The sequence below is a fragment of the Anabrus simplex genome, chromosome 1 (genome assembly GCF_040414725.1).
Source record: "Anabrus simplex isolate iqAnaSimp1 chromosome 1, ASM4041472v1, whole genome shotgun sequence".
In the NCBI taxonomy this organism is placed as follows: domain Eukaryota; kingdom Metazoa; phylum Arthropoda; class Insecta; order Orthoptera; family Tettigoniidae; genus Anabrus; species Anabrus simplex.
The window spans coordinates 453697532-453723847 of NC_090265.1; the positions used below are offsets into that span (position 1 = coordinate 453697532).

The 26316-nt window shown below is 40.4% G+C and overlaps 1 protein-coding gene across 6 annotated transcripts in view; it reads right to left on the reverse strand.

The window, feature by feature from the left end:
* Positions 1-26316, reverse strand: part of Lmpt (Limpet) — a 1284547-nt gene that overhangs the window by 454917 nt on the left and 803314 nt on the right. Inside the window, exon 1 of one of the 6 annotated variants that reach the window (XM_067135223.2) lies at positions 4926-4999. The exons of the other annotated variants lie outside the window; for them this stretch is intronic. Coding sequence (XP_066991324.2) covers positions 4926-4984 — 59 coding nt within the window. The 5' untranslated portion in view covers positions 4985-4999. Of the gene's footprint in view, positions 1-4925; positions 5000-26316 lie in introns of those variants that run through there. 6 annotated transcript variants of the gene reach the window in all.

Below are 26316 nucleotides of genomic sequence, written 5' to 3' on the forward strand. Positions count from 1 at the left end.
GCCGATATAATTCGATATGAATGGCAGCTTGGGCAAGACCAACTACAATTGTAGTTGGTCTTGGCTTGGGATTGGTTGGATGTCTATGCTTCAGCGCATAACCACCAGACAGAGCCAAAATCTGCTAAAACGTCAATTTAGAAGTAGAGCCGTATCATGTATGCAGCGAAGATCATCAGTTTCCATGGAGAATTACACATATTTCAGCGTCAAAGAATCACGAAACAAGAACTCAGAGAAGCTAGAAAGGAAAACAGTCCATCTTCAGACCTTAATAGTGTGGTAAAATGCCAATATAAGGCACTGTTAATTATGAAAGCGCTGTCTAATTACACGTCGAAGTTCTGGACACTGGCATTACACAGATGCCGGGAATGTCGAAACCATCAAACTTTGTTACGTGTTGGGTTAAGAGGGGCCGGTGTAGCAGAATTTTAATCTGGAAGAGAAGAAACCTAGGTATTTTCTTCACTTTGGTCAAATTCTTGAGCAGGTAGGCGTGCATTTGTTTCTACCAAAAGCAGTGTCCACTTCCCTAGTTAGCGTCATTAGCTTGGAGGCCCGGATTAGATTCCCGATTCTGCTACGATTGGCAGGACTAGTATGTTGGTTACCAATGTAGGCTACGAGCAGCTCACTTCCGTTGGGAGTATGTTTGAAAAGCGCTGCAGCACGAGTTTGCTTCACTGTCCTTAAAGCATGCCTCTTACGTGAAATTTCTTATAATCAAATACAGTTCAATTTATATGTATTTACCCATAAGCGTAAGAACCTTAATTCCAATTCAACTACTGGCCTGTGGTCAGTTACAGAATTCAAGGGATCGATATCCATTCAATACCTTGTTTGTAATCCTGGAAAATGTTGGTTTCAGTTCATTTGTTCATAGAAGTTGAATATTTTCAGAAAGACGACAGTAGGGGTGAAGAGAAACCACAAACATAGAAAAATATCTTTGAGAGTGGGGAGCAGGAGGTAAGGAACTACCAGACACAACTGCTATTGTTAACAAGAAACCAACAGTGGACCTGGGCTGACTCACTGTTTATTATCTGACAGGTGGTATTCTCTAAGTTAAAAATATTATTTCTTATCTCCTATTAAGCGGACTGACTCAGTGAATTCAAACCCCATTATCGGCAGGCCTGAAGATGGATTTTTATGGTCTGAAATTTTCACGGCTGTACCTTAATTAAAGTCACGGTTTCTCCTTCCCCATTCTAGCCATTGCCTATCTCATCGTCACAGCAAGATATGTCTGTTTGTTCAAGAGTAGGGAATTCTGGACTTGTCTACTTCTACAAGTTTAATGAAAAATGAGTTAGCAGCGTTTGGGTTTATTCAATCAAAACCGAACCGAATAACAGAAAAAACTTCCAAAAATGAAGGATGTCTCTGCTTCGTGTATACTATCAACCCTTTCAAAATTGCGACAAAATGTACATAAGGATTCCCCGTTCTTATTATATTAATAAAATATGGTTCTAGGCAGAAGTGAATCGTTCCACTCAAGATGTATTAAGAATTCGCAATTTTAATAATCCCATACATAAACACAATAGCTGTTTTCTTCGTCGTATATAACTACGCTGCCCCTTGCTTGGGTGAGTACAACACCGTTAATAGCTCAAGCTAGTTGCTTTTGATTTTTCATTTTAAAGACGAAGTATCATTTCAGAGCATACTGTAAGTAGAAAGCGTTTGATAATTTCTACTATTGCAGGACACACAGTTTTACTAGGAATGAGTATATTGTAGGTTAAGTGCCATGGGACTCGAAATAAGGTACGGTACCAGCTCTCGTCACAGTTGTGGACTGCAGATTGTGCCGAGATATGAAACTGATCTCTGAGTCCACAGCTCACATTTAAATATTTCTTTCCTGTCCTTTGTGCTACATCTACTTCATAACCACAACTTTTCTCAGACTGTAACATCAGTGCTGGAAACGATGATTGTGATTACCGCTGAAAAGCTAAAGCACAATGCAATTGACGAATGTGTTGAGAATAGCAGACATGAATGTCTCCTATTTGAGGAGTAAATTAACAATATTAAAAAGATCCGCTCGCTCGAGAAATTTAGAAAGGAGACATCCACTTCCGGAGAAACACATGGCAACTGAGGTCGGTAATTAATATTCCTAAAGTTGAAAATATTGCATGGAGTATTTAAGTGGAGATATGCACCTTTAAAAGTCAAAGAACATTTTCAATATTTTTATTTATAGAAAATATTTTCCTCCTCAGTGTGGTAAAATAAAATCTCCACTCCTCCAGAAGATATGTTTGTAAATGTTACTTTGAACATCCCACTTTTTCTTTGTTGCTCGTTCACTGAAATGTTCATTTTATACTAACGATTTTCATCAAAAATAAAACATATTTAAGATATTTGCATTATATTGTGGCATAATGGTCTATTATACTTACATACACAATATTCCATAGGCTATTTTGTTTGATACGAGTAATGTAACCTCATATATTTAGTAGTAAAAAGATGGTAGGATGGAAGTAGGGCCTACAGTAAGAATGAATCTATGTGCAGTGAGATCGCAGTTGCGATCAACAGTATTCTGTAAGAAAGAAGTCAACTCCCGGACGAAACTATCTTTATAATGTTATTTGCTTCACGTACCACTAATACTCTTAAGGATTTCGGAGACGCCGAGGTGGCGGAATTTTGTCCCGCGGAAGTTCTTTTTTACGTGCCGTTAAATCAACCGACACGGGGCTAACGTGGGTCTATTTGAGCAGCTTCAAATATCACCGCACAGAGCCAGGATCGAACTCCCAATTTGGCTCAGAAAGCCAGCGCCTTAACCCTCTGAGCAATTCAGCCCGGTGAAACTATCTTTACATCGGTCTGTTTTCAGACCAACTTTGCTGCACGGGAGAGTTTTTTAATTTGCTTTACGTCGCGTCGTACCGACACACATAGGCCTTCGTCTTGTGATGACGATGGGATAGGAAAGAGCTTTTTTTTTTCTTTGCTTTACGTCGCACGCACCGACACAGATAGGTCTTATGGCGACGATGGGACAGGAAAGGGCTAGGCGTGGGAAGGAAGTGGCCGTGGCCTTAATTAAGGTGCAGCCCGAGCATTTGCCTGGTGTGAAAATGGTAAACCACGGAAAACCATTTTCAGGGCTGCCGACAGTGAGGTTCGAACCTACTATCTCCCGAATACTGGATACTGGCCGCACTTAAGCGACTGCAGCTATCGAGCTCGGTAGGAAAGAGCTAAGAGTGGAAAGGAAGCGACCGCGGCCTTAAAGTACAGCCCCAGCATTTTGCCTGGTGTGAAAATGGGAAACCATGGAAAACAATCTTTAGGGCTGCCGACAGTTGGGTTCCTGAAAGCTGAGCGGACTCAGGATATCTTATCCATAAGTTATAAGTAAGAGACACAAAAGTGGTAAGAGTGATCGCTGGTGAAAACTATTCCAGAAGAGTGCTCGGAATGAGGAGATAAAGGCTAAGTTATGAATGAACTCGATGGATTATGCGGTAGGCACAAACCGGCTTCAGTGGTGGAGTCATGTGAGACGAATGGAGGAGAGTAAGTTACGTAAGAGAATAATGGACTGTCATGGAGGGTAATAGAAGTAAAGGGAGACCAAGGCGACGATTGTTAGACTAAGTTTCTAATGATATGAGATACGGAACTAAACGAGTCAACAGAGCTAGTTACAAATAGAAGATTGTGGAGGCGTTTTGTAATTCACAGAGGCATGAAGACTAAACGCTGGAAGGGTAACAATCTATAATGAAGATGTATGTAGGTACAAAAATTAGAAAGACTGACACGAAATTCAACAATTAAGAAAACATTTCCGAGATGAATATCTTACAGATTCCAGAGTGTACTGTTGATATAATTGATTTATAGTGAAAACCATATTTAGCTGCAATAAATTAATATGCTAAGCATATTAAAGGAAATTAGAGCTAATAAATAAAAAATGAAAGAAGGCAGACCCTCTGATGACGGTGGGCGGTGTCTGCTCTGCAAGAGAAACTACGTGTTATTATAGAGGAGGGCAGTGTTACGTGCGAGTTGTAGGAAGGTTGCGGACAGCACGAATACCCAGTCCCCGAGCCAAAGGAATTAAACATTTACGATCAAAATCCCACGAGCCAGCCAAGAGTCAAATCCCGAGTCCAGAATTTCAAGGCACTGACCACTCGGATATGGAGCTATATATCACAGGTAGTATTAGGCTTTTTAAACATTTGAAGATGATTTCATAAATGCTGAAGAATGTTTGTTGATCATGTAACATTTTCTTCAGGTGTCATTTGTAGTTGTTGAGTAATACATTTTTGAATTTTACTAAACTGAAGCTAGAGAAAGGTGTACCTCTTCCCCTTTCCTCTTAATAGATAGTCTATATCTCCTGTGATACTGCGGAGAAAAAGTCCCGAAAAATACTGGTACGGCTGTACAAGTTACACAAAGCGAAATGAAATGCAGTATTTAACAAAGCTCGAAGATTGGATACCAAAACATTAGACACTATGCGAAGCTTGTCATTTGTTTCACAAACCATTTAGGAACTACAAGTATCTTCTAAACTGCTGGTAACGACGACATTCTTAGACACAGTCAATTAACGAATTTGAAGTACTGGCATCCACATTTTATACAAACACTTTATACTTTTGATCTTAGCCAAGAGGCTGAGATTAAAGAAAACTTTTAATCAAAATAACGCACACATAAAAATTTCCCATTCTTTTCTTTTGTGAAGTCACAGTAATGACAAAGGAGAAACATCATTCCTGATAGGAAAGACACTATCTGTCACAGTTGCTTACTTATATTGCAGAAACTTTCGCTTTCATCATAACGCCTCAGCTGTATGTAAAGAACAAAGTATGTGCATACATAAAGAATTAAATAATTTCTTTCCGATTTACCTTTCCTTGTACGACGCAATCTTTTGTCCATAATCATTTCCACGAACCACGATAGCCATATTCTCCAAACATATTTACCGCTACACACGAGGACTCCACCGCATTCTGATAGCGCAAAAGTGAAACTAATATGCTGGGGAAGGTAACAAGCGAACGCAAGAGAACGCAATGCTCCTCGCGGCGAAGTGACAGTACTACATTCCGGATAGAAGACTTGCGTGTAACACACATCTCAAGCGAGCGGGCAACTCGATTACATGAACGACATATCACGAAAGCAGCATTCTGAGAGAGATGTTCAACGATTTACCTGGGGGACGGGCGTGTCCACAATAGGAATGTTACCTACTATCAAGGTTGTCAGTCAATAAAATTACCATTTAGCGCCTATTTTATGTATAGAGAACTATTCATGCAGATGAAATGAAATGTCGCATGGCTTTTAGTACCGGGGGTGTCCGAGGACAAGTTAGGCTCGCCAGGTGCAGGTCTTTTTGATTTGACTCCCGTAGGCGACCTGCGCGTCGTGATGAGGATGAAATGATGATGAAGACGACACATACACCCAACCCCCGTAGAACCGTGAATAAAAATCTTAACTGGTCAGAATATGACGGCACTTAACGCCCTTGAAAAAGCCTTGGCCTGCCCAGCGACCGCTGCTCAGCCCGAAGGCCTACAGATTTCGAGGGGTCGTGTGGTCAGCACGACGTATCCTCTCGGCCGTTATGCTGGGCTTTCGAGGCCGGGGCAGCCATATCACCGTCAGATAGTTCCTCAATTCTAATCACGTAGGCTGAGTGAACCTCGAACCAGCCCTCAGGTCGAGAGGCAGGCACGCTACCCCTACACCACGGTGGTCGGAGGTACGTCGAGTTTCATGTTCTCTGTGATTTACTTTGAACAGCGTACAGCCAAGATCTTACTCACCTTTATATTAAACGTAAATACCAACTTTCCTGAAAATCCACTCATCCGTTTTCCCATGATGCCGTAACAGACAGACAGACAGACAGACAGACAGACAGACAGACAGACAGACAGACAGACAGACAGACAGACAGACAGACAGACAGACAGACAGACATTGAAGTGTGAGTCTGTTGATCATAGTCAAATAATATAGAACCACTCAACCCAACGACCTGAAACTTTGTACACCACAACGGCATTCGAGACGCAATCCTGAACGCTGTTGACAAAAAATCAAGCAAGGTTGTTGTATTACGTGACTTTTGATATCATGATCCTCGCCACGAGACCTCCAGTTTCACGCAGAATCCGAACCACAAGGAACTGACCTTTTTATCACGAAAATCCCACATTTATTGGCCAGGATTTGAACCTGCGTCACCTCAGTGAGTAGTCAGTATTATACCGCTAGGCTATCATGTCCTCCACACTCCCCACCTCCGGCCAACTGTTGTCAGACCAACGAGTGGGAGACCAAGAAATGGATACACATTTTATTGGGAAAATATTGAGGACACGTTCATTAAAAGCTTTAAAAATAGATTAACATGGGGGAAAATGTTATGAAAGAGGAGAAAGTGCGTGCTTCCCTGCTCCTTCGTTCTGTTTACTCCACTGACGTTAGGCAAACACTAATTACTGTTGCTACTGTTGTCACTTTGGCTATCAATCCATGGTACGATTTAATGCCATATTCTATACCATTCTATCCCATTCCAACAGGTTGACTCTACGGAATTATCTTAGTCTACTTCAATATATTCATCATGTTCATGTTTTAACATCCCGCTGATCTTACAAGAAAGAATTGAAGGCTGCGAAAAGAAGCAACTTTATAGAAAAGAGTGAGGCAGGTCTGCAGTTTGCCCCTTCTTTTCAACGTTTATTTACATGAGGCGGTAAAGTAAATAAAAGTGGAATTTAGAAAAGGAATTCCTATTCAAAGAGAAGAAATTATATTGTTATTTTATCTGTGTATGCAAAAGGTCTGAAAACATTGCTGAATAAATCAAATAATAAATGAACGAAGGACGAAAGTCGTCCACCTCTGTGGTGTAGTGGTTAGTGTGATTAGCTGCCACCCCCGGAGGCCCGGGTTCAATTCCCGGCTCTGCCACGAAATTTGAAAAAGTGGTACGAGGGCTGGAACGGGTCCATTCAGCCTCGGGTGGTCAACTGAGTAGAGGTGGGTTCGATTCCCACCTCAGCCATCCTGGAAGTGGTTTTCCGTGGTTTCGCACTTCTCCTCCAGGCAAATGCCGGGATGGTACCTAACTTAAGGCCACGACCGCTTCCTTCCCTCTTCCTTGTCCATCCCTTCCAATCTTCCCATCCCCCACCAAGGCCCCTGTTCAGCATAGCAGGTGAGGCCGCCTGGGCGAAGTACTGGTCATTCTCTCCAGTTGTATCCCCCGACCCAATGTCTCACGCGGTAGACACAGGGCCTCTCAGGGTTCATGCGCCTGGTGCATGCACTGTGCACGGTGCAAAAGACGACTTCGCTTGGTTGACCAGAGTGCAGACCCCCCACTCCTCAATTTGGAGCAATAGCGCTCTCTCTCTCTCTCTCTCTCTCTCTCTCTTTCACCACGCCTGTCTCGCTCGCTCCCCCTGTCTCCCTCTTCCTCACTTGCTCCGTAGCGCTCCAAATCCGAGCAGAGTTGAGCCGAGCTTAGCCGAGTAGACCAGAGACGAAGCGTTGGTCTGAGCCGAGCCGAGCGGGACCGATGCACAGTGCACGGAGCTCTTGCGCCTCGATTTGCACGCGTGAGATTTTGGGTGTTTGAGAGACCCTGCGGTAGTGGATGGATCCCTCGCTGAGTCCGAGGGAAAAACTAACCCTGGAGGGTAAATAGATTAAGAAAAAAAGAAAGAAAAGGACGAAAGTCGTGGAATACAGTCGAAGATATGAGAAATATTCTAGTAGGAAACGAAGTCTTAAAAATAGTAGATGGATTTTGTTACTTGGGAAGCAGATTAACCAACACAGAAGTAAGCAGGACAGAAATCGCAGACTAGCCCTAGCAAGAAGACGTTTACCATTTGTTCGCAAATCTCACTCAGCTTGGAGACTACAGCACCCACAATTGCTGTTGACCTGAGATTAAATGGAAGTAATATCAATATACCACCGAGAAGAGTGGCTCAGACGGTTGAGGCGCTGGCCTTCTGACCCCAACTTGGCATGTTCGATCCTGGCTTAGTCCGGTGGTATTTGAAGGTGCTCAAATACGTCAGCCTCGTGTCGGTAGATTTACTCGCACGTAAAAGAACTCCTACGAGACTAAATACCGGCGCCTCGGCGTCTCCGAAAACCGTAAAAAGTAGTTCGTGGGACGTAAAGCCTATAACATTGTTATCAATGTACCAACATATCGAAGACGAGGTACGAACAATAGAAAAACATGAACGAGTTGGCGATCTGGAGTCATTACCATTATCACATGAAAACATGTTTACGCTTCTCCATAAGAAGTATAAATTGATGCAGGAGGTTTGCAAGGACACTGGGGAAGGAAGAAGTGGTCAATTACGGCGCAACGAGGAGCAGCGTACACTAGAAACGAAAGAGAAGCAAGAGTAAGCCATACTACACCTTATATTAGTTAGAGTATGACTTCCTATTTCCTCCTCAAATATGGTAATGAATGAGCTCGATACCTGTCCCCTCATAAACCAAAGAAATAGCAAGTGAAACTTGGAAATATGCATTTTTTCCATCCACCACGAATGCTAGCTCTCGCGTTGTTAGTAGTTTTTCCTTCACACTCGCTTCTGGAGTATCTCATCCAATTCTGGAACTTATTAATATCATATACTCTCTCTGATCACAAACATGAGTACTGCTGTTCTCTTAGGGGCCAAACATCGAGGTCATTGCCCTCAGAAGGGTGTAAGAATGTGGGACCTTGAAGTGCTGACATTTAAAAAATGAAAAGTCATATTGAGCGGTCAGGATACCACGTAAAATGGGATGTTCCGTGTCTATAAACACAACAAAGAGTTATGAAAAATGGCAAACTTGCTTCTTTACCCAGGTTTTATCACTTCACTAACAGAGTTCATGTATGAAAACATACAGTCATCAGCTGAAAAACTAAGTTTATAAATTTAATTTTCATAGTTTTCTAAACTTGGAATCATGACATCCCAATGATGCAGGCCACATGTCGACTCCATACAGCTTAGTCTGACGAAGGGAAAACCTGCGACTAATATTTCAGTATGGTCTATACTATTATAATAAAGATAAAGTGCGAATTTTGTGAGTTTACGTATATCTGGAGGGTAATCTCAGAAATTACTGGACCGATTCTAAACATTCTTTCACCAATAGAAAGATACATTATCCCTGAGTGCCATAGGCTATATTTTATTTTTTAAACAGAGGTGGGGGGGGGGGGCGACGGAGGAAGATATAAAAATTATAGACTAATATAGGCGAAATATCGAATTTGTCGTACAAGGACGAGACAAAGCTCATTTTAAGCCCTTGACGCAAAGAACAAAACTCGGCAAACCCTACGGGCGCGAAAACCACGTTTTAAGGCCTTAAAACCAACCGTTATAGAGATATTGGCACCACACTACCCCTGCTCTAGGAATCGGATAAAGTAATGAACTGCCGTAACCATGGCAACGTCAGCTCCAGGATTCTACAGCAGCAAGATTATGCATGTACGTTTGGGGATAGCTGCCTACCAAAATTGGTACACATAAACCCTGAGCGTATCTACAGTATATCTCAAAAACTCAACATGTTACAGACGTGAAGTGGTATTTATAACCTCTTTTAAAAATAAGCATGTATTATTTTATCGGAAAACACTTGGGGGGGGAAGGGGAGGTGTGTAGAAAGGACTGAAAAGTGGGTTGATGTGCATTTTTGAGATGCGCATATCTACAGTATATCTCAAAAACTTAACATTTTACAAATGTGAAAATTGGTATCTATATAAATAAAATCGTAACAACCGTGTGTCTGTACATTGACTATTTTGGCGAAATTTCCGTATAGTTATCCGTTTCAGGTGTAATAATGATCATCTGCATAGTTTTTAGCTTTGGTGTCTGTTTGTCTGTCTGTCTATAACTTGAAAACTACTTGATATATGTCCACCAATATTGTTACTAAATCCCTGAACTGACTGGGGGTTTATACGAAATCGAAACTGCGATTTTGGACTCCCACAAAATGTACACAACCAAAATGGAAATCTACCTGCCTTAATGGACATCAATTTATAAACCTTTTTCCCTACGTGCATCAGTTCGATACGAGGATGAATATATCATATCATTAACGGATCTTTTTTCAACAGAAGTCCCACCGGACTTAACTCAAAAACGAGTGCGTGTAAAGTGTATTTCTTATAACTTGAATACTACTGGAGATATGTCAACCAAACTTCATATTTAGAATCCACCTGTCCAAAGGTAGGTTTTTAGGTCCATACCATTTTAAATTCCCAGAATGGACAGGGGGTTCATACGGAACCGAAATAAAGATTTTACTCTCCCACAATATATACAAGACCAACCTGACTGGAAATCAACCAACCTTGATGGAAATTCATTTCCAGAACTTTTTTCTCATGTGCATTTTTTCGATAGGAGGATTAATAATGGAGATATCATGAACGGTCGGTTTTGCAGACTATGTACAGCGGACATAGCCCAAAAGGTGTTATACGTAGAGCAGATTCCTTATCCACATAAATAAAATAGTAACGACCGTGTGTCTGTACATTGACTATTTGGGCGAAATTTTCGTACAGTTATCCCTTTCAAGTGTAATAATGACCATCTGCATATTTGTTAGTTTCCTGAAAGTCCTCAGTTTTAACCTCTCCCACAAAGCAAGATTGACGCACAATCTTCCAGACGAGCTAGAAAATTGAAATTCGGCAAAATTATATGTCTTAGCCTGTAGTCGACGGAAAGCCTCCAAGATCTTTAAATATTTCATTTTTACCCCCCAAAAATATCGGAATATTGAGACAATTTTAATGCCCCTGCAAACCTTCGTTTCGAGGTATTTCGCGGCTAAATGGTAAGTCGTATCAAAAAACGAATGGTACAATCTCAGTTCAATTTGGAGTGATCTACAACTTTGGTCCTATGACGTTTCGTCGTATCTCTATTCGTTATATGTTAGATTTGTCTCTATTTTTCTATTATACCTACATTTTGCTCCTTGTACACGTATAATTTGTAGTTCTAATCACTTATACGAAAGGTAGAATCATCTAATTCTACACGAACAATGACCGACCCAGTAACCATACGTGAACCAAATTCTATATTTGTAGCTGTCATGTTAGTACCCAAAAGTAATGAACTGTGAGATGATGATGATACTTGCTGTTTAAAGGGGCCTTAAATCAAGGTCATCGACCCTGCACTGTGAGAAAACCTTACCCAAATTTCACCCTATTCATCGTTTCTAACGCAATTTTACCCATAAATAGATGAGACAGGAGAAAATATCTTAAGACCAGCCATTTAGACCGCTAAATGAGGCGTCTTGTGGTACAATCTTTTGTATCGTTTAGCAGCAGTTAATCTGTAAATGAAGGTTTGCAATATTGTAAACATGCATATACTTCGTATGTCGATCTGTATATATTCACTGAAGTCGATTTGTAGTGATGTAAGGGTGCGTTTGTCATTATAATTAATATTTTTACATAGATTGAGACTCTCAGCAGGACGTCGTCTGCTATTGTAATCATTACTCTTCAAGCCGACTTTTACTGGCATTAGGAATGGGATCATTCTCCAACTCCTTTGTAACTAGCATTAGAAAGGAGGGACTACCATTGTAATTAATAATTCCCTTCTCGATTTGACTGGCAGAAGTCAAGGGACCATGCAAATTTGTTCAAAACTCCCCTAACCGATTGTGTTTATGAGTAGGCAAGTGTGCTCGCTATTATAAACAAATTTACCCATCTAAAATGTGACTTTCATTAGGCATAGTGGCCTTGCTATTATAATGGAAACTCACCAACTCGGTGTGACTGCCATTAAGGAAAGGGGCCTGTTATTATAATGATAACATCACAACTCAATTTTGACTGGCAGTAGGGAAGGTGCCTGTTATTATAATAAGAACTCCTCAAGTGTAATCTGTCTGGAAGTACGAAAGGGCGCTTGCCATTGTAACGAAAACTCCCCAAATCGATTGTGACCGCGCAGTAGGTACTGGGGCCTCCCATTATAATGAAAACTTACATACTAGATTGTGGATGGCAGTAGGCAAGTGAGCCTGCCGTTATCATCACAACTCCTCAACTCGCACTTTACATTGGAAGCAACGTATGGGAACCTCCCCCTGCTGTTTCTGGATAACGCTAAGAAACATGCAATGTAAAAAATTTTATTCACTGCATGTACAGTAATTTACTTCGATATCCATATACAATGTAGAATACCGTAGCGATGCATGGGTACATTTGCTAGTACCACCTTATAAACTGACTTGGATGTTTGTTGACTACGTTATTATCCAGAATTTACTACCAATCTGCAAACGAATGGACGATTCACTTTCTTCATAGTCAGAATATTGCTCTGGTAAAGTCATCACAGCAGTCAGTTACGAATGTGACAGTCTTCACGACGTGCTATTCTTTATCCTGCAGAAGTCTGTCGAGTGAGATGGCATCGTTATCCGAGCTCTAACAAGACACCACCATGGGAGTGCTTTGTCACCCCCGCAGCCGACTAGTCAGTGTACCCTACGGGGACACACGTGTATGGATATTATTATACCAAGGCCCACCTATAGAGCCGAGAGATTTACGTTTGCTACAGAAAGATTAAGACTCTTCACTGTTCAGAGATTCTAACTTCAAATTTTGATTTTAACAGCCTTTTCTCTACGTCCCTTGCATCTTCATCTCAGAAACATTCTAGAAAAAAATTCAAATCAAAATTATTACAGCTACACACTACGGCGAATTCAGAAAGAATCTACAAGTTTATTCACGAATACTTATACAGCGGATTGATCTTCAATTCAGTGCGAGGGATAAGAAATTCAGAAGAAGGTTTCTTTAATCTTTTAATCATGTTTCAAGCCATCTTTAGTTCAATTTATCACCATCATTTATCCATGGACCGATAACAGCTGAATGAAAACTCCCGAGAATATCAGTTTCTCTCGCCTGTACAGATCTATACCTGTACAGATATGAATTTGCATTGCTTTTAAAGAACTCTCAAGTAATCATAGAACCAGTTTATTTATTTAGCAGATGGCTTTTAGCGCGTGCGTGTCCGAGGACATGTTCGGCTCCGCGGTGTAGGTCTTTCTATTTGATGGCCATGGGCAAGCTAAGCGTCTGGGTGTGAAATTAATATAATGAGGTAGGGAGAGGATGATTTCCAATGTCGGCACGCCTTTCCAATAACACAAAGTGGTCCGCTCAAGGCTTGACATCTCCATCCAACGGAGAAAATCATCATCAATAGCGTCATATGCCCACACTCCGTTTGAACAATTCGGAGAGGTCCGGAATTGAATTCAGGCTTTTGGCACTCAATCTAGTAATTATAAATCATAAACCACCACCTCTCCTAATCTTTCAGTCATCATTGTGATGGTGAAATTTTTCCACCACCGGGACTCGAACCGGCTAACCACGGAGTCAGACCATACAGACTTTACGTCTTATTAAAGATCATGGCCACCAGGCGGGATGATCGAGTCAGTACAAGAAAGGGAAAGGCTCTTCTTCTTATTTTTAATTAATTAATTAATAATGGCGTATGGCGTCCGGAGAGGTACGGTGCAGTCTTTCGAGTTGACGTCCATGGACAACCTTCGCGTCTATGAGGATGGGGCCTTACCATATAATGATTTCTAATGCAGAAGACAGCTCGAACACCCCGTCCCCGAATCAGACGAATTAACATATTAAGATTAAAATATCCTACTCGACCGGGAATGTAACCCAGGACCAGTAGCGGCGACTAAGGGAAGCGAGGGGGCAGTGCCCCCCCCCCTACACTGTTGAGAAAACGTTACATTTTTATTCTATTTCAGCCGGCTGAATCTTGGAATTATTTTTTAAAATGTGTACATTTTTAATTATTAACAAAATTATTATCGAAAATACGCACAAAATGTCGTTCGTCGCGGCTAACCGATTTGTATAGAACCACGGCAAATAGTGGAGACTTCGCAAACGCTATGAGGAAGTGTAACAGGGGTATATTTTTTGGCAAGGTCGTGGACACTGAGGTATGAGTCGCCTTCTTGCCGCGTGCATTCGTCAGTCTGGCAGTCTCTTCAATATTGTTTTGTTAGTTTCTTAGAGTGTAGTAAAATACTAAATGATTTTTTTAATTGTATAATCACGCCGTACTACTTCTATTTAATTGTAATACGTGTGTAATATTGTTTCTTTTTTGAAAGTTTTATTGTATAGTATTGAATCAAAATCTCAAAAAAAACTTTTATTGCCGTACTGAGTTAGTAAACTGTCAACCTTTATCTTTCTGTCGAAATTCGCTCAAACAGCATCAAAACCGATTTTGTAGTTTTTTGTTAAGTGTTGATGTTTATAACCCCCCCACCCGCTATATCCCTCAACCCGGCTATTTTCTGTTATCTGTATATTTTTTTGCCCCCTCCCACTTCTAACTTTCAATCACCGCTACTGCTCAGGACCCTCTTAAACAGAGACCATCATGCTTACCAGTTAGCAACGAAGTCAGACAGTTAAAGATGTTTTATATACACTGTACTGGTTGTGCCATCCATCGCAGTCGGGTTATTGAACATCTCGCAATGATAGGGTTAGAAAGAGCTCAAGGTGACCAAGAGAATTTGATCACAAAGTGGGGAGACAGCGATCATTATTAAATCACCAATTAATTCAGTACCATGACAACTGAGCAATATTTCTGTGCCAGTGGACTTGGACAAAAATCTAAGGTAATAAACGTATCAGAAATAAAATATCTGAAATGGGTCTTTCTATAAATTTTATAAGTGAAACTTCTTAGATAGAACTAAAATTTCCCGAGATACGGTACTTGAAAGTTTGTGATAAGTGTAATAATCGCGAATATCTCCGTTATTATTCATGGCACGGTAACAACGCAGGGAACATAAGGGATTGGAAATTATGCTTTGACAACTTTTATTATTTTAAGTGTTTCTATGTAGATGATATTCACGGAAAAATTCAACATTTCCTGTTTTGGCCCGCTTAATATTGCTACGCCAATCACCAGTAATCAAATAACATACAGCTTAGTGCACAACCAGCTATCCCTAAACTTATGTAATGAGTTTAGAGAATTTCAGTAAGCCATTTACACGCGATGTAACAAGCAAGCAAGTAAACAGACAAACAGAACAAAATTGAACTGAATCTACTTTCCACTTTTGTTACCTAATCTATATATATAAAATAAGAGTTTTGTCTGTACATTGCTCAGAATTTAAAAAGGATGGTATTTCTCTATCGGTCGTGTCCATAGTAACAAGGAAATGCACTTTTTAATTTTCCGTAATTTCTGTCTATCTGTCTGTCTGTCTGTCTGTCTGTCTGAATTTCTTGAAAATCGTTATGTAAAGTCGGGGAAAAAGAAACTACAGTCTACGCTATAAATAATTTCGTAAGACGCCCTAATATCACAGAGTCGAAAGAAAACTAAATGTGAAGGCCTACAATAAAGAAAGCTCATAACTTTGAACAACAATAACATTACATTGACCATTGTTTGTTGCGATGTGCTTTGTGTCTTGTTTCCAGCCATATCCGATAGATGGGATTACTGCTATATACCGAGTATTTTTTTAATTTGCTTTACGTCGCACCGACACAGATAGGTATTGTGGCGACGATGGGATGGGAAAAGGTTAGGAGTGGAAAGGAAGCGGCCTTGGCGTTAATTACGGTACAGCCCCAGCATTTGCCTGGTGTGAAAATGGGAGACGACGGAAAAACATCTTCAGGGCTGTCGACAGTGGTTTTCGAACCTACCACCTCCTGGATGCAAACGCATAGCTGCGCGCCCCTAACCGCACGGCCAACCCGCCCGGTCGTACCGAGTATAACAGCCTGCCTGAATATTGGCGGGAAGTAGCTGGGGAGTCAGATAGCTTTCTTCTTAAGCATGCCATTCCTCTGGTTCATAAATGTTCTGATACTACTGGTACGTAACAAATTGGTTCATCATAGCATTCGAGCTATTCCAGCCCTACTCTGAGGCACTGATTGGAATGAGAAGTGTGTATATTTAACGGAGCAATGGCAGAGGAGTGTTCACGGCTGTCTGCGGCCTGGTCATTCCAGCACTGGAACTTTGGACTGTTAGATCGGCATCGTAGTACTGTTCGTTAAAAATAAGAAAATGTGCGGTTTTTCATTTGAGCGAGTATTTTATGTGATAACATTGCTTTTATTTGCTACATTCTTACTGACGTTTTAATAATGGCTTAAGTTAACTGTCGTTAGGAAAACCACAAAGACAGTCTTTCTGAGAATCCCGTAGCGAAGCACGGGTACATCAGCTAGTTTCAGATAAGAACGAAGTGTGACGCATAAACTTGAAGAATAACTTACAGTACAGAAAAACATATTTGTATATATTCAATATGCAAATATTCTTACGTTGCAATGACGAACACGAGGTTTGAAACTAGAGGTGGTCTAGATATGATGTGGCATTTTAACAAGAGTAACTAAGCACAAGGGCCGATAACCTAGATGTTAGGCCCCTTTAAACAACAAGCATCATCTAAGCACAACATTTACAAGGTCGAGACCCCAAAGTCTTCTCCGAGGAAGCGGAGGAGGGCGACTTTAATTGAAATTAGTGTAATAATACCAATAGTCCCTACACATGTTCATGAAAAAATAAAACAGAATTCTCACAAAGGTACCTCGTCATATTGCCTCTACCACTTGACCGTCCTCATGCGTTTCCTTATTCGTCATTGGTTGAGTAGGTGTTGTCATAACCAGACATGGGATTTATATGCAGTATAATTCATTAACATAAGCATGCAACTATGCTATAAAAAGTGGTGAAATACGCACCTATTCTCATGCTATTAAACATTTGTATGAAATGCAAAACGTAACATACCTTTACTAGACACACGCGATTCACCGGCACCAATACATAAAATCATGATCATGAATAAACAAACGAATGAAAAAAATCACAAAACTTACAGCTGCCGCTGTTCCACTAGTACAAACAACCCGTGCATATTTTGTGAGACGTATCAATGTATCACTGTTAAAACAATATTCCTAGATAAGGCACAGTGTGTTAATACGCATGATAAATCAATTAGTAAAGTTTTAAGAAAACCGTGTAAAAAACCACAAACTTGAAGCAACACTTATCCCTCTTTCATTTTACACTGCACACCCTACTTTTCCTGTCCATAATTATTTGCTTTGCGGTACACTATAATAGTCTTCTCCAAATTTTCTAGTTTAAATCTGTGGCGAATGTCCGCTAAAATTAGCTTCAGTGCGGAGAATGATCTCTCTTCATCTACGGATGTGACAGGACAGTACTTGAATTCGGAAGCGAGTGTAGGTATTAAACATTCTGGTAAATTCACATTATCAGTACCAGCCAAATATTTGTTTATAGCTACCATGATGTCGTAGCCCGGATTTTGTTTGAGGACATCACGATAATTTGTTTGCAGACGGAGCTCGAGGTTTCCTGTGATACCTTACATTTCACGCTACACGTTCTCCATGATGTCCAGGGAACTATCACGACGCAATCCATGTGTTTCTACCGTCTTGACTGACACTGGTATGGTCTGGAAGTGTGTCTTGAAAAGTGCCAGTCCCCTTTGAACCGTTTCATTGCCGAAAGAGCTCACGCATTACTTACTTTACATTTTGTTGAAGACTGCTTACAAAACATGTTAGAATACACATAATAAAAGTCGAAGACATGCACAATAAAACCGAAATTTGAAATCTAAAATATATGCACTATTAAACTTAATCATTCGTCAAATTTCACCTTAAAACGAACTTCCTTGTCGCTTTTGGAAGTCTACTATCAGCAAACAAATATGCATTCGTATACAAATCCGATGTCTAGTTATAACTCGAAATGAGCTTGCAGATCATGATTCGTCCCTACGAACGTCGCTGGTTTATGGTGACATCCTGGAGAGCACCAACACCTTATCGCTCGTAAGTTAAACATGTCGTCTTGTCTGATAGTTAAGGGCGGTGTCATTCATGTCACCAGATAATCTTAAAGCCTGTAATTCCGGATCTTACAAAATGATAAGGCATCATGAGTAGTTAAGAGAAAAACAAGTGACAATGCTCTGACTCACATACTGTAATGCAACATTGTGACACATTACTGCCCTGAAATGATTGAACTTTTTTGGTATGCACTTAACCGCATCAGCAGCCAGTTGAATATGTATATACTGTAGCTGAATTAAGTACAGAACTGTACACATCTATATATTTAGAACAATTTCGTAATTCTAGACCACATATCACAGGAAAATTCTCTGTGCAGATATCTCGGAACATGGAATCAGTAACAATTTCATATAGATGAAATTTAACAGTGATTTAAGAGAGAGATATATCATATAGTATAACTCGCAAAGTATGTAAAGTCTTAGCCCCAGTTACAGATACACATACTAGTACTGACACTGTACTAAACAAGACTCCACGGACACTAGGTACATGAACCGCTTATCACGGCGTCCCAAGCCCGTAACATGAATGAACAAAAGCACCACTACGTCCATCAGTCGCATGGGTCTGTGGTCGTCTCGTAAATTTTTGGAACATGACTTTTATGCATGAAGAAGACAGAAAACCATCAAATGTTACTTTTGTGTCCTGGACTTCACAATTTTTAAGCTTCAATTTATTTTCAAAATTCAATCTTAGAGTAAATCATACTTAAAATTCATCAATAAAGTTTTCATTGACGCTTTCACATCCCATACTTATACTATACAGTATCATGCATTAATAAAATTAAAGCACAGAACAAAGAACATTCTTTTTTAATATTTTAACACGTGGCAATTAAAATGTTACTTCTATTCGATAAAGCCTCCGTGGCTCAGGCGGCAGCGCGTCGGCCACTCACCGCTGGGTTTCGTGCTTCAAATCCCGGTCACTTCATGAGAGATTTGTGCAGGAAAAAGCGGAGGTGGGACAGGTTTTTCTCCGGGTACTCTGTTTTTTCCTATCATATTTCATTCCAGCAACACTCTCCGTTAACATTTCATCTGTCAATCATTAATCATTGCCCCAGAGGAGTGCGACAGGCTTCTGTAGCCGGCACAATTCCTATCCTCGCCGCAAGATGGGGGCTTCATTCATTCCATCCCTGGCCAGATCAATGGCTGGAAAACAAGTTGCAGGTTTTTTTTCTATTCGATAAACATTCAACACATTGTCCATGTGGAGAATGGTATCCATACCCCCGTTCCCGAAGTCATAGTTTGCCTGTTAAGCAAAGCACTTTCATATCAGCAGTAATTGTCGATATACAGTATACTGAAGTTTTAAAAATGGTTGTAGTCATGAAAGCTTTATTTTAATATACTGTACCTCGGCTCCAAAACAGTACGATGATTTACAACGTCCAATTGTCTTTGTACTCAGGAATGAACCGATTATAGTATCAGTTGTGTCGTGCGACGAGTGGCCCATTTTACTGCTCGGATTAATATGCTGTAGATTCACCGAATTCTTCGGCGGTTAAGCTGAAGTAGCTATACTTTTTTTTTTAGAGGGCACTGTTTAAAGGTGGTACCTAATGTCATTAATACCTGTTGAGCCCGTCGTTGATTGGTTAGATTTTGTACAATTGCAGCAGTAATGGATCTATTAAAGGTAAGTGGGAGCATACGATTCAGAGCAGACAACTAAAAAACTGGTCATGGCTATATCGGAGTCACATACTACATTATAAGAATGGTCAAAATAAAGCATCTAGTCAGTATGAACTGGAAACTTTATGGTTGACATTTTATTTCTTATTTCTGAAAAAAATTACACATCTTCAAGACACTGTGTTTCGTTTCACTTTCCACCGTTGGGGGCAGCAGATGTGCTCGGCTGAGGCTTCCAGTAGCGCGTAATTTGCTTCGCGACACCGGGCCGCTGTAACTTCGAGATGCACTCAATAAGCCTTTTGATGCTCGACATCGATGATTTTGGACATTCTGAAATTTTGAAAATCCGCCCTATTCCATCATTTTTCGGCCATTGATTATCCATTTATGTCGTAACATTTTGCGAAAGGAATTAAATGTTTTCGCACACCTTCGCAACAACATTTTCTCAAATATTCAGTAGGCCCTACCTGATTTTGTTTTGTCGCATACTTATGTAAATTACAGAGGCACATCAAGTGACATCTCAAATGACGTGTTACTACACCGGAGTCCAGAGTTACCCCGCAGCACGATAATTTTAGTACCTCAAGATGGCAGCGCTATTACGTGTAATTGTAACTATTATGGCTAGGATTTGATTAACAAGTACATTCCCGGAGAAAGTGGAATTCTTCGGGAGATAAACCACATTCAGTATAGTCATAAGGTTATTGATTTTACTTTTCACTTACCACTTTTACGGTTTTCGGAGACTCCAAGGTGCCGGAATTGCATTGTGATGGACAAAAGTGGCACTACGTAAAGGCCAATAAAATACATTTTAAAGAAAACTTGGCCTCAGAAGGCCAGCACGTCCACCTACTCAGTCACTCAGTCCGCCTCAGTAAGTCACATTATTAAAGATTATTATCATTATTATTTGCTCTTTTTCTATATGAAATAAATGCGAGATATAGCTTTTCACAGGTATGTCTTTAATGGCTCGTACTACAAGAAATTGCATGGAAAGAATTCATAATATTTTTTCCTGTATATTTCCTTATACCATAACAAATGTTCCGAAAAATGAACCCTTGTGAAAATATGTGAAAATAGTTATCAGCTTAGGAATAATGTAATAATTTGCAGCCTAGTTTTCTTTACTATATGTGTTCTACTCAAATAACTCTCATAGCAATCACACTAATACATTTGCAGGATACTAAAACAAACAAACAAACAAACAAACAAACAAACAAAAAAGCAAACAAAAAACAAAAGTGAAATCGAAGGTGGAATATATTCACACAGCTCATCCGAGATATAAACAAAGTCAAGAAATGAACAAACAGAAATAAAACTTTGTATTCTTCCACGTGACATTAGATACAGAGTGCATACAGCAGTGAAAATGTCATTGTCACTCTATTTTCAGATTTTAGTACCAGCGGGACTGATCGGGGCTATGTCGGGGTCTCGTACTATGTGTAAGTATTGTTAAAATAAAGTACCTAGTCAGTACGGACTCGAAATTTTATCGTCGTGACTTCATAATATCGACATCGATGACTTTGGACATTGTGATTCTGAAAAGCCCTCCAATCCTCTCGAATTCGTTTTCCATAATTTTTCGGCCATACATTATCTATACGCCGTGACATTTTGCGAAAGAAATACATTTTTTCGCATTTCTTCGCAACACAACTTTATCAAATATTCAGTATTTGATTTTGTTTTGTTGCATGCGTATATAAATAAATTACAGAGACACATCAAGTGACATCTCACTTAATAAATTAATAAATAATATAAATAAATTCATAAATATATTTTATCCTATGAGTATGATATGAAATAGCATTTTCAAGACAAAAGTGATATCAACAGGAAAGAACTGTCGGAATAGAAAACTGGAACAGGTAGATCATTTCAAGTATTTACGATCTGTACTCTCCCAGGATAGTAGTATAGCAACCGAAACTGAACCAAGCTATAGCAAAGGTAATTCAGCGAGCTCAGTTGCACTCAAGTCAAGAAAGAAGTCAGTTGCCGAACGAAACCATCTTTACACGTGTCTGTTTTCAGATAGACTTTGCTTTACAGAAGTGAAAGTTTAGTGGACTCAGGATATCATATTTATAAGTTAGAGGTAACAGACATGAAAGTAGCAAGAATGATTACTGATACAAACAGGAGGGAACAATGGCAGGAGTGTACTCGGAATGGTGAGATAAAGGCTAAACTAGGAATAAACTCGATGGATAAAACTGTACGCATAAACCGGCTTCAGTGATAGGGTGATGGGAGATTTTTTTTTTTTTTGCTAGTGGCCTTACGTCGCACCGACACAGATAGGTCTTATGGCGACGATGGGATAGGAAAGGCGTAGGAGTTGGAAGGAAGCGGCCGTGCCCTTAATTTTCCTGGTGTGAAAATGGGAAACCACGGAAAACCATCTTCAGGGCTGCCGACAGTGGGATTCGAATCCACTGTCTCCCGGATGCAAGCTCACAGTCGCGCGCCTCTAACCGCATGGCCAACTCGCCCGGTGATGGGAGATGAAAGGAGGCAGATAGGTTACCTCAGGAGACTAATAACTCGGTCATGGAGAGTAAGAGACGTAAAGGAAGACCAGAGCGACGACGATGGTCAGACTTAAATTCTAATGATTTAAAGATAAGAGGTGTGCAACTAAAGGAGACCGCAGAACTAGTTACAAACAGAGGACTGTGGAGGCGTTAGTTACTTTACTTCAGGCTTGCAGACTGAACGCTGAAAGGCTTAATGGTCTATATTGAAGATGTAAGTACACAATAAATAAATATAATCACTACAGTCCGGCTATTTTGCTGAATGTCCAGAGTCGTGGCCCTAGGTTCTGAGGGCTCTAAGTTCGATTCCAGAGTGGATATGGGATTTTAGCAGTGTTCAATTAATTCCTTTAACTCGGGGACTGAAGTTTTGTCTCAATACACATCCCGTCATTTACTTACAACACACCCACATTACCAATAACCACAGTAATACGCAGGAAGGAGATCTGGCCGTAAATCTGCACGAAACACAAACGTGCCAACATTTCGCACCGGCAACCCAGGACCATCCTGCGGCCTCACCATAAAGTGGGAAAAGCAGCGGAAGAAGAATATGAGTCTAAATGCATTATGGTACGTAGGGGTTTTATCACCCATGTTTGGTAATCTGAAACTCTGATATTCATGCCGGAAGGTTATCAGACATTAATAACCGGATAATACATTTTCTGCAAATCATGACGCCAAGACGAGCAGAACATACTGTTTGGGACCTGAAGAGACGGCTCGAAAAATCTTCAAGTGTGTCAAATCACGTGATCATGGTCGAGAATAACTTACAGATAAGAACGTAACATTATGTTTTATCCTTTTATTATAAACGTAAAACCGATCCACACTGGACACATGTCTAGCAGTAGTGAGCTGATCTATTGTCTTATCGACCCTTAACTCACTGGGTCAGTGATATGTGTGTGACCTTTGGCGACACAGCTCATGCGGAGATTATCGCCCTCTATAACTGCCTCCTAGTTTATTGAAATATTATCTCTCGACAAATCTTCCCCCTTTACTCGACTGCACTCAAATGGCATTAACGGAGTATCCAGAACCGGAAGGGGATTGAAAGACGAATAATAATTTTAGTTTACGTTCCAGTAATTGCTTAGTCTCGGAAAAGTAATGCTTCTATCGGCTGTGCCACTCAGATTGGCAGCTTTCTTTAAGTGTAAGGAAAAACGGGCTCAGCTGGGGAATGGTTGTCACCTAACCGCATCAAAACTGAGAGAACCTGGATGTCAACTCGCAGCGGGTATATACCGACTTAAACTTGTGTTGCAGAGAGTCGGCTTTCGTTCTATTCCACTCGGGTTATTCTTTGGTCGTTTACTTATCCGGTCAGCGGTCCTCTCATATTATGGTTTAAAATAAATGCTGCTTTTCTTAGTAAGCGTACATCAGATATACTTCTCTAAACACGTAAGATAATAAACGTTCGTTCGCAGGGCTCATTAGCACAAGATGCTTGATGGCACGAATGTTGCATTCCAATTCGCCTTCATCTAATTTTGAATTAGAAATAACGCTAATGTTTCTATCCGTTGTATATTAATCCAAAATAAATGGGAAGAGTCATTTTCAACGAACACTTTAGTTGTTTTGAAAGGCTAAGTCCACGTCTTGCTGATACATTTCTTTTCTCAGCCCTTTCCCATCTTTATGTCGCCGAAAAATCAATGTGTTAGTGCAGCGTTAAACCACTAACAGGAAAGTACTCGCCAATGCGATGTGGAATGTTCACCTGAAATATTTCGTGGCATTATGTATGTATGTATGTATGTATGTATGTATGTATTGTACCAGACAGGGACATGACCAAGGACTAGTGATCAAGTGGACGCGCATGTCTGACTGGGAGAGAGTTCGCTGGATCTCGAAGCTTTGAACGCCATGGGTGAGGCTAGAATGTATTCCCCCAAGCAAAACTAGGGAATCTCTGGAAGGAAAGGAGGGAAAAGTTATCCCCACCACATGTTGTTGGTGAGTGGGAGAGGTACACATTTTAGCATCGTAATCCGGGAACCATCTTTAAAACAGCATGACCAACTTAGTTTTCTACATTAAAGGAATTAATGATTTTAATAATACGACACTGTACAACGATTCAAAAGAACTGTTCGTGATTTGTGAATTTATTTAGAGAGTGTGACGTCCTTTATGGTGATAATCTTCTGTTAAAAGAAGGAATATGTGATTACATAATATTGGAAAGTTACAGAGGCCATGTGTTGAATGTCTTGACGCCCACTTAACAGGGGGACTCCCGTGAACGAGCCGAAAATTATAGACAGTTATTTAGTCATTACAGGTGATTCTGCGATTAGATTTCGTCCGGGTGAGTCTTAACCCTATTCTAAGATCACTGGTCACCTGATTATCGCGCTATTGTGTCTTAAATACACCGAAAGTAGGGTGTATATGAAACTGGAGAGGAGGAAACATCTCAGCTAATATAAAGTTTGGGGAGCGTCATCCCTGCTGTGTTTTTGTCTCGTGAGAAACAGACGTGTGACAGTCTCGAGTAACAGAGTCCTTTGTATTTCAAGTTTTATTTTAAAGAATAATAGTTAATGTCTTAAACAATTGGTGTATGAGAAGAAGTGATATCGGAGATATATGAGAGTGCGCGTTCGGGTTATAGGTCATAACTCAGAGCACGAACTCGAACCATTATTATTATTACCGTCATCACTCGAAAATAAAGTAGGGACGATTGGAATCCTTTAATAACAGTTTTAGTGAGCAGAGACACAGGGCTTGGCACTAAGACGTCACTACTAAAATAAATGTGGGCGTTTAATTAATAACCTTGTATGTGTATTTTGATCCCAGGACCTTGGATCGAAAATCAGGCCTAAAGTGCACGTTTGAAGTACACGTACGTAATGAGCCTAACTGTGTGTATTCTGTGCCGTAGACCAAGCAGATTACAGTGCCAGGGTTTATGGAGTCTCATCCCAGGAGTTCCAGTTCGGACCTGGTCATCAAAGCAGTCGACATGGAAGCTATGAGGCAGTGAATCATTACGATAGACGTCCCGTAGCTACACGAGCTGTTTGGAGTATGAGGCTAAATACCCTTATTTTACTAACATGACTCGTACAACGGAATATCCATTTAAAGTTCAGTACCGAGCTCGATAGCTGCAGTCGCTTAAGTGCGGCCAGTATCCAGTATTCGGGAGACAGTGGGTTCGAACCCCACTGTCGGAAGCCCTGAAGATGGTTTTCCGTGGTTTCCCATTTTCACACCAGGTAAATGCTGGGGATGTACCTTAATTAAGGCCACTGCCGCTTCCTTCCCACTCCTAGCCCTTTCCTGTCCCATCGTCGCCGTAAGACCTATCTGTGTCGGTGCGACGTAAAGCAAGTAGCAAAAAAAAGTTCAGTAATTTGTAAATAATAAATGATAGGGTTTCTTTGTTTTAATATGTAAATCTGTTAATTAATGGCACAGTGTTCAATTAGTAATAAGTCTGAGCGAATTAGGTTTTGTAACTACGGAAGATTTTACTTCATTTTATTTTATTAATTTTTTTTATTTGGAAATTTTCTCGGGTTTAGTTTTACATAGTTTGACTTAGAATAGGATGGTTAGTGCCAATAGTGTCCACTGGATTGCTTTTATTATGTTCACTGGCACTCAACCAGTGATATCATCATGCATGCGAGTCGTATTTTGAAGCAGTTTAGTCGTCGGATGGAAGGAGTGCCGGAGTGAGCCGTCGTGTTGTTCGAACTATATTCTCCCACGTATCTAGGCGAGAGACGGAGATTTTTAATTCGTTCATAAATTAAATAAATGGCTGTGAGTTGAGAGGGTAGTAATGTTATCCTATGAACTTAGTAGAATCTTTGATGGAAGTATTTTTAATTGTCAATTATTTGGTAGTGAGTTTTTGTGTCAATTTAAGGGAGAAATGTAACATAGGGAGACAACAAAGTTTGGAAGCCGGGAC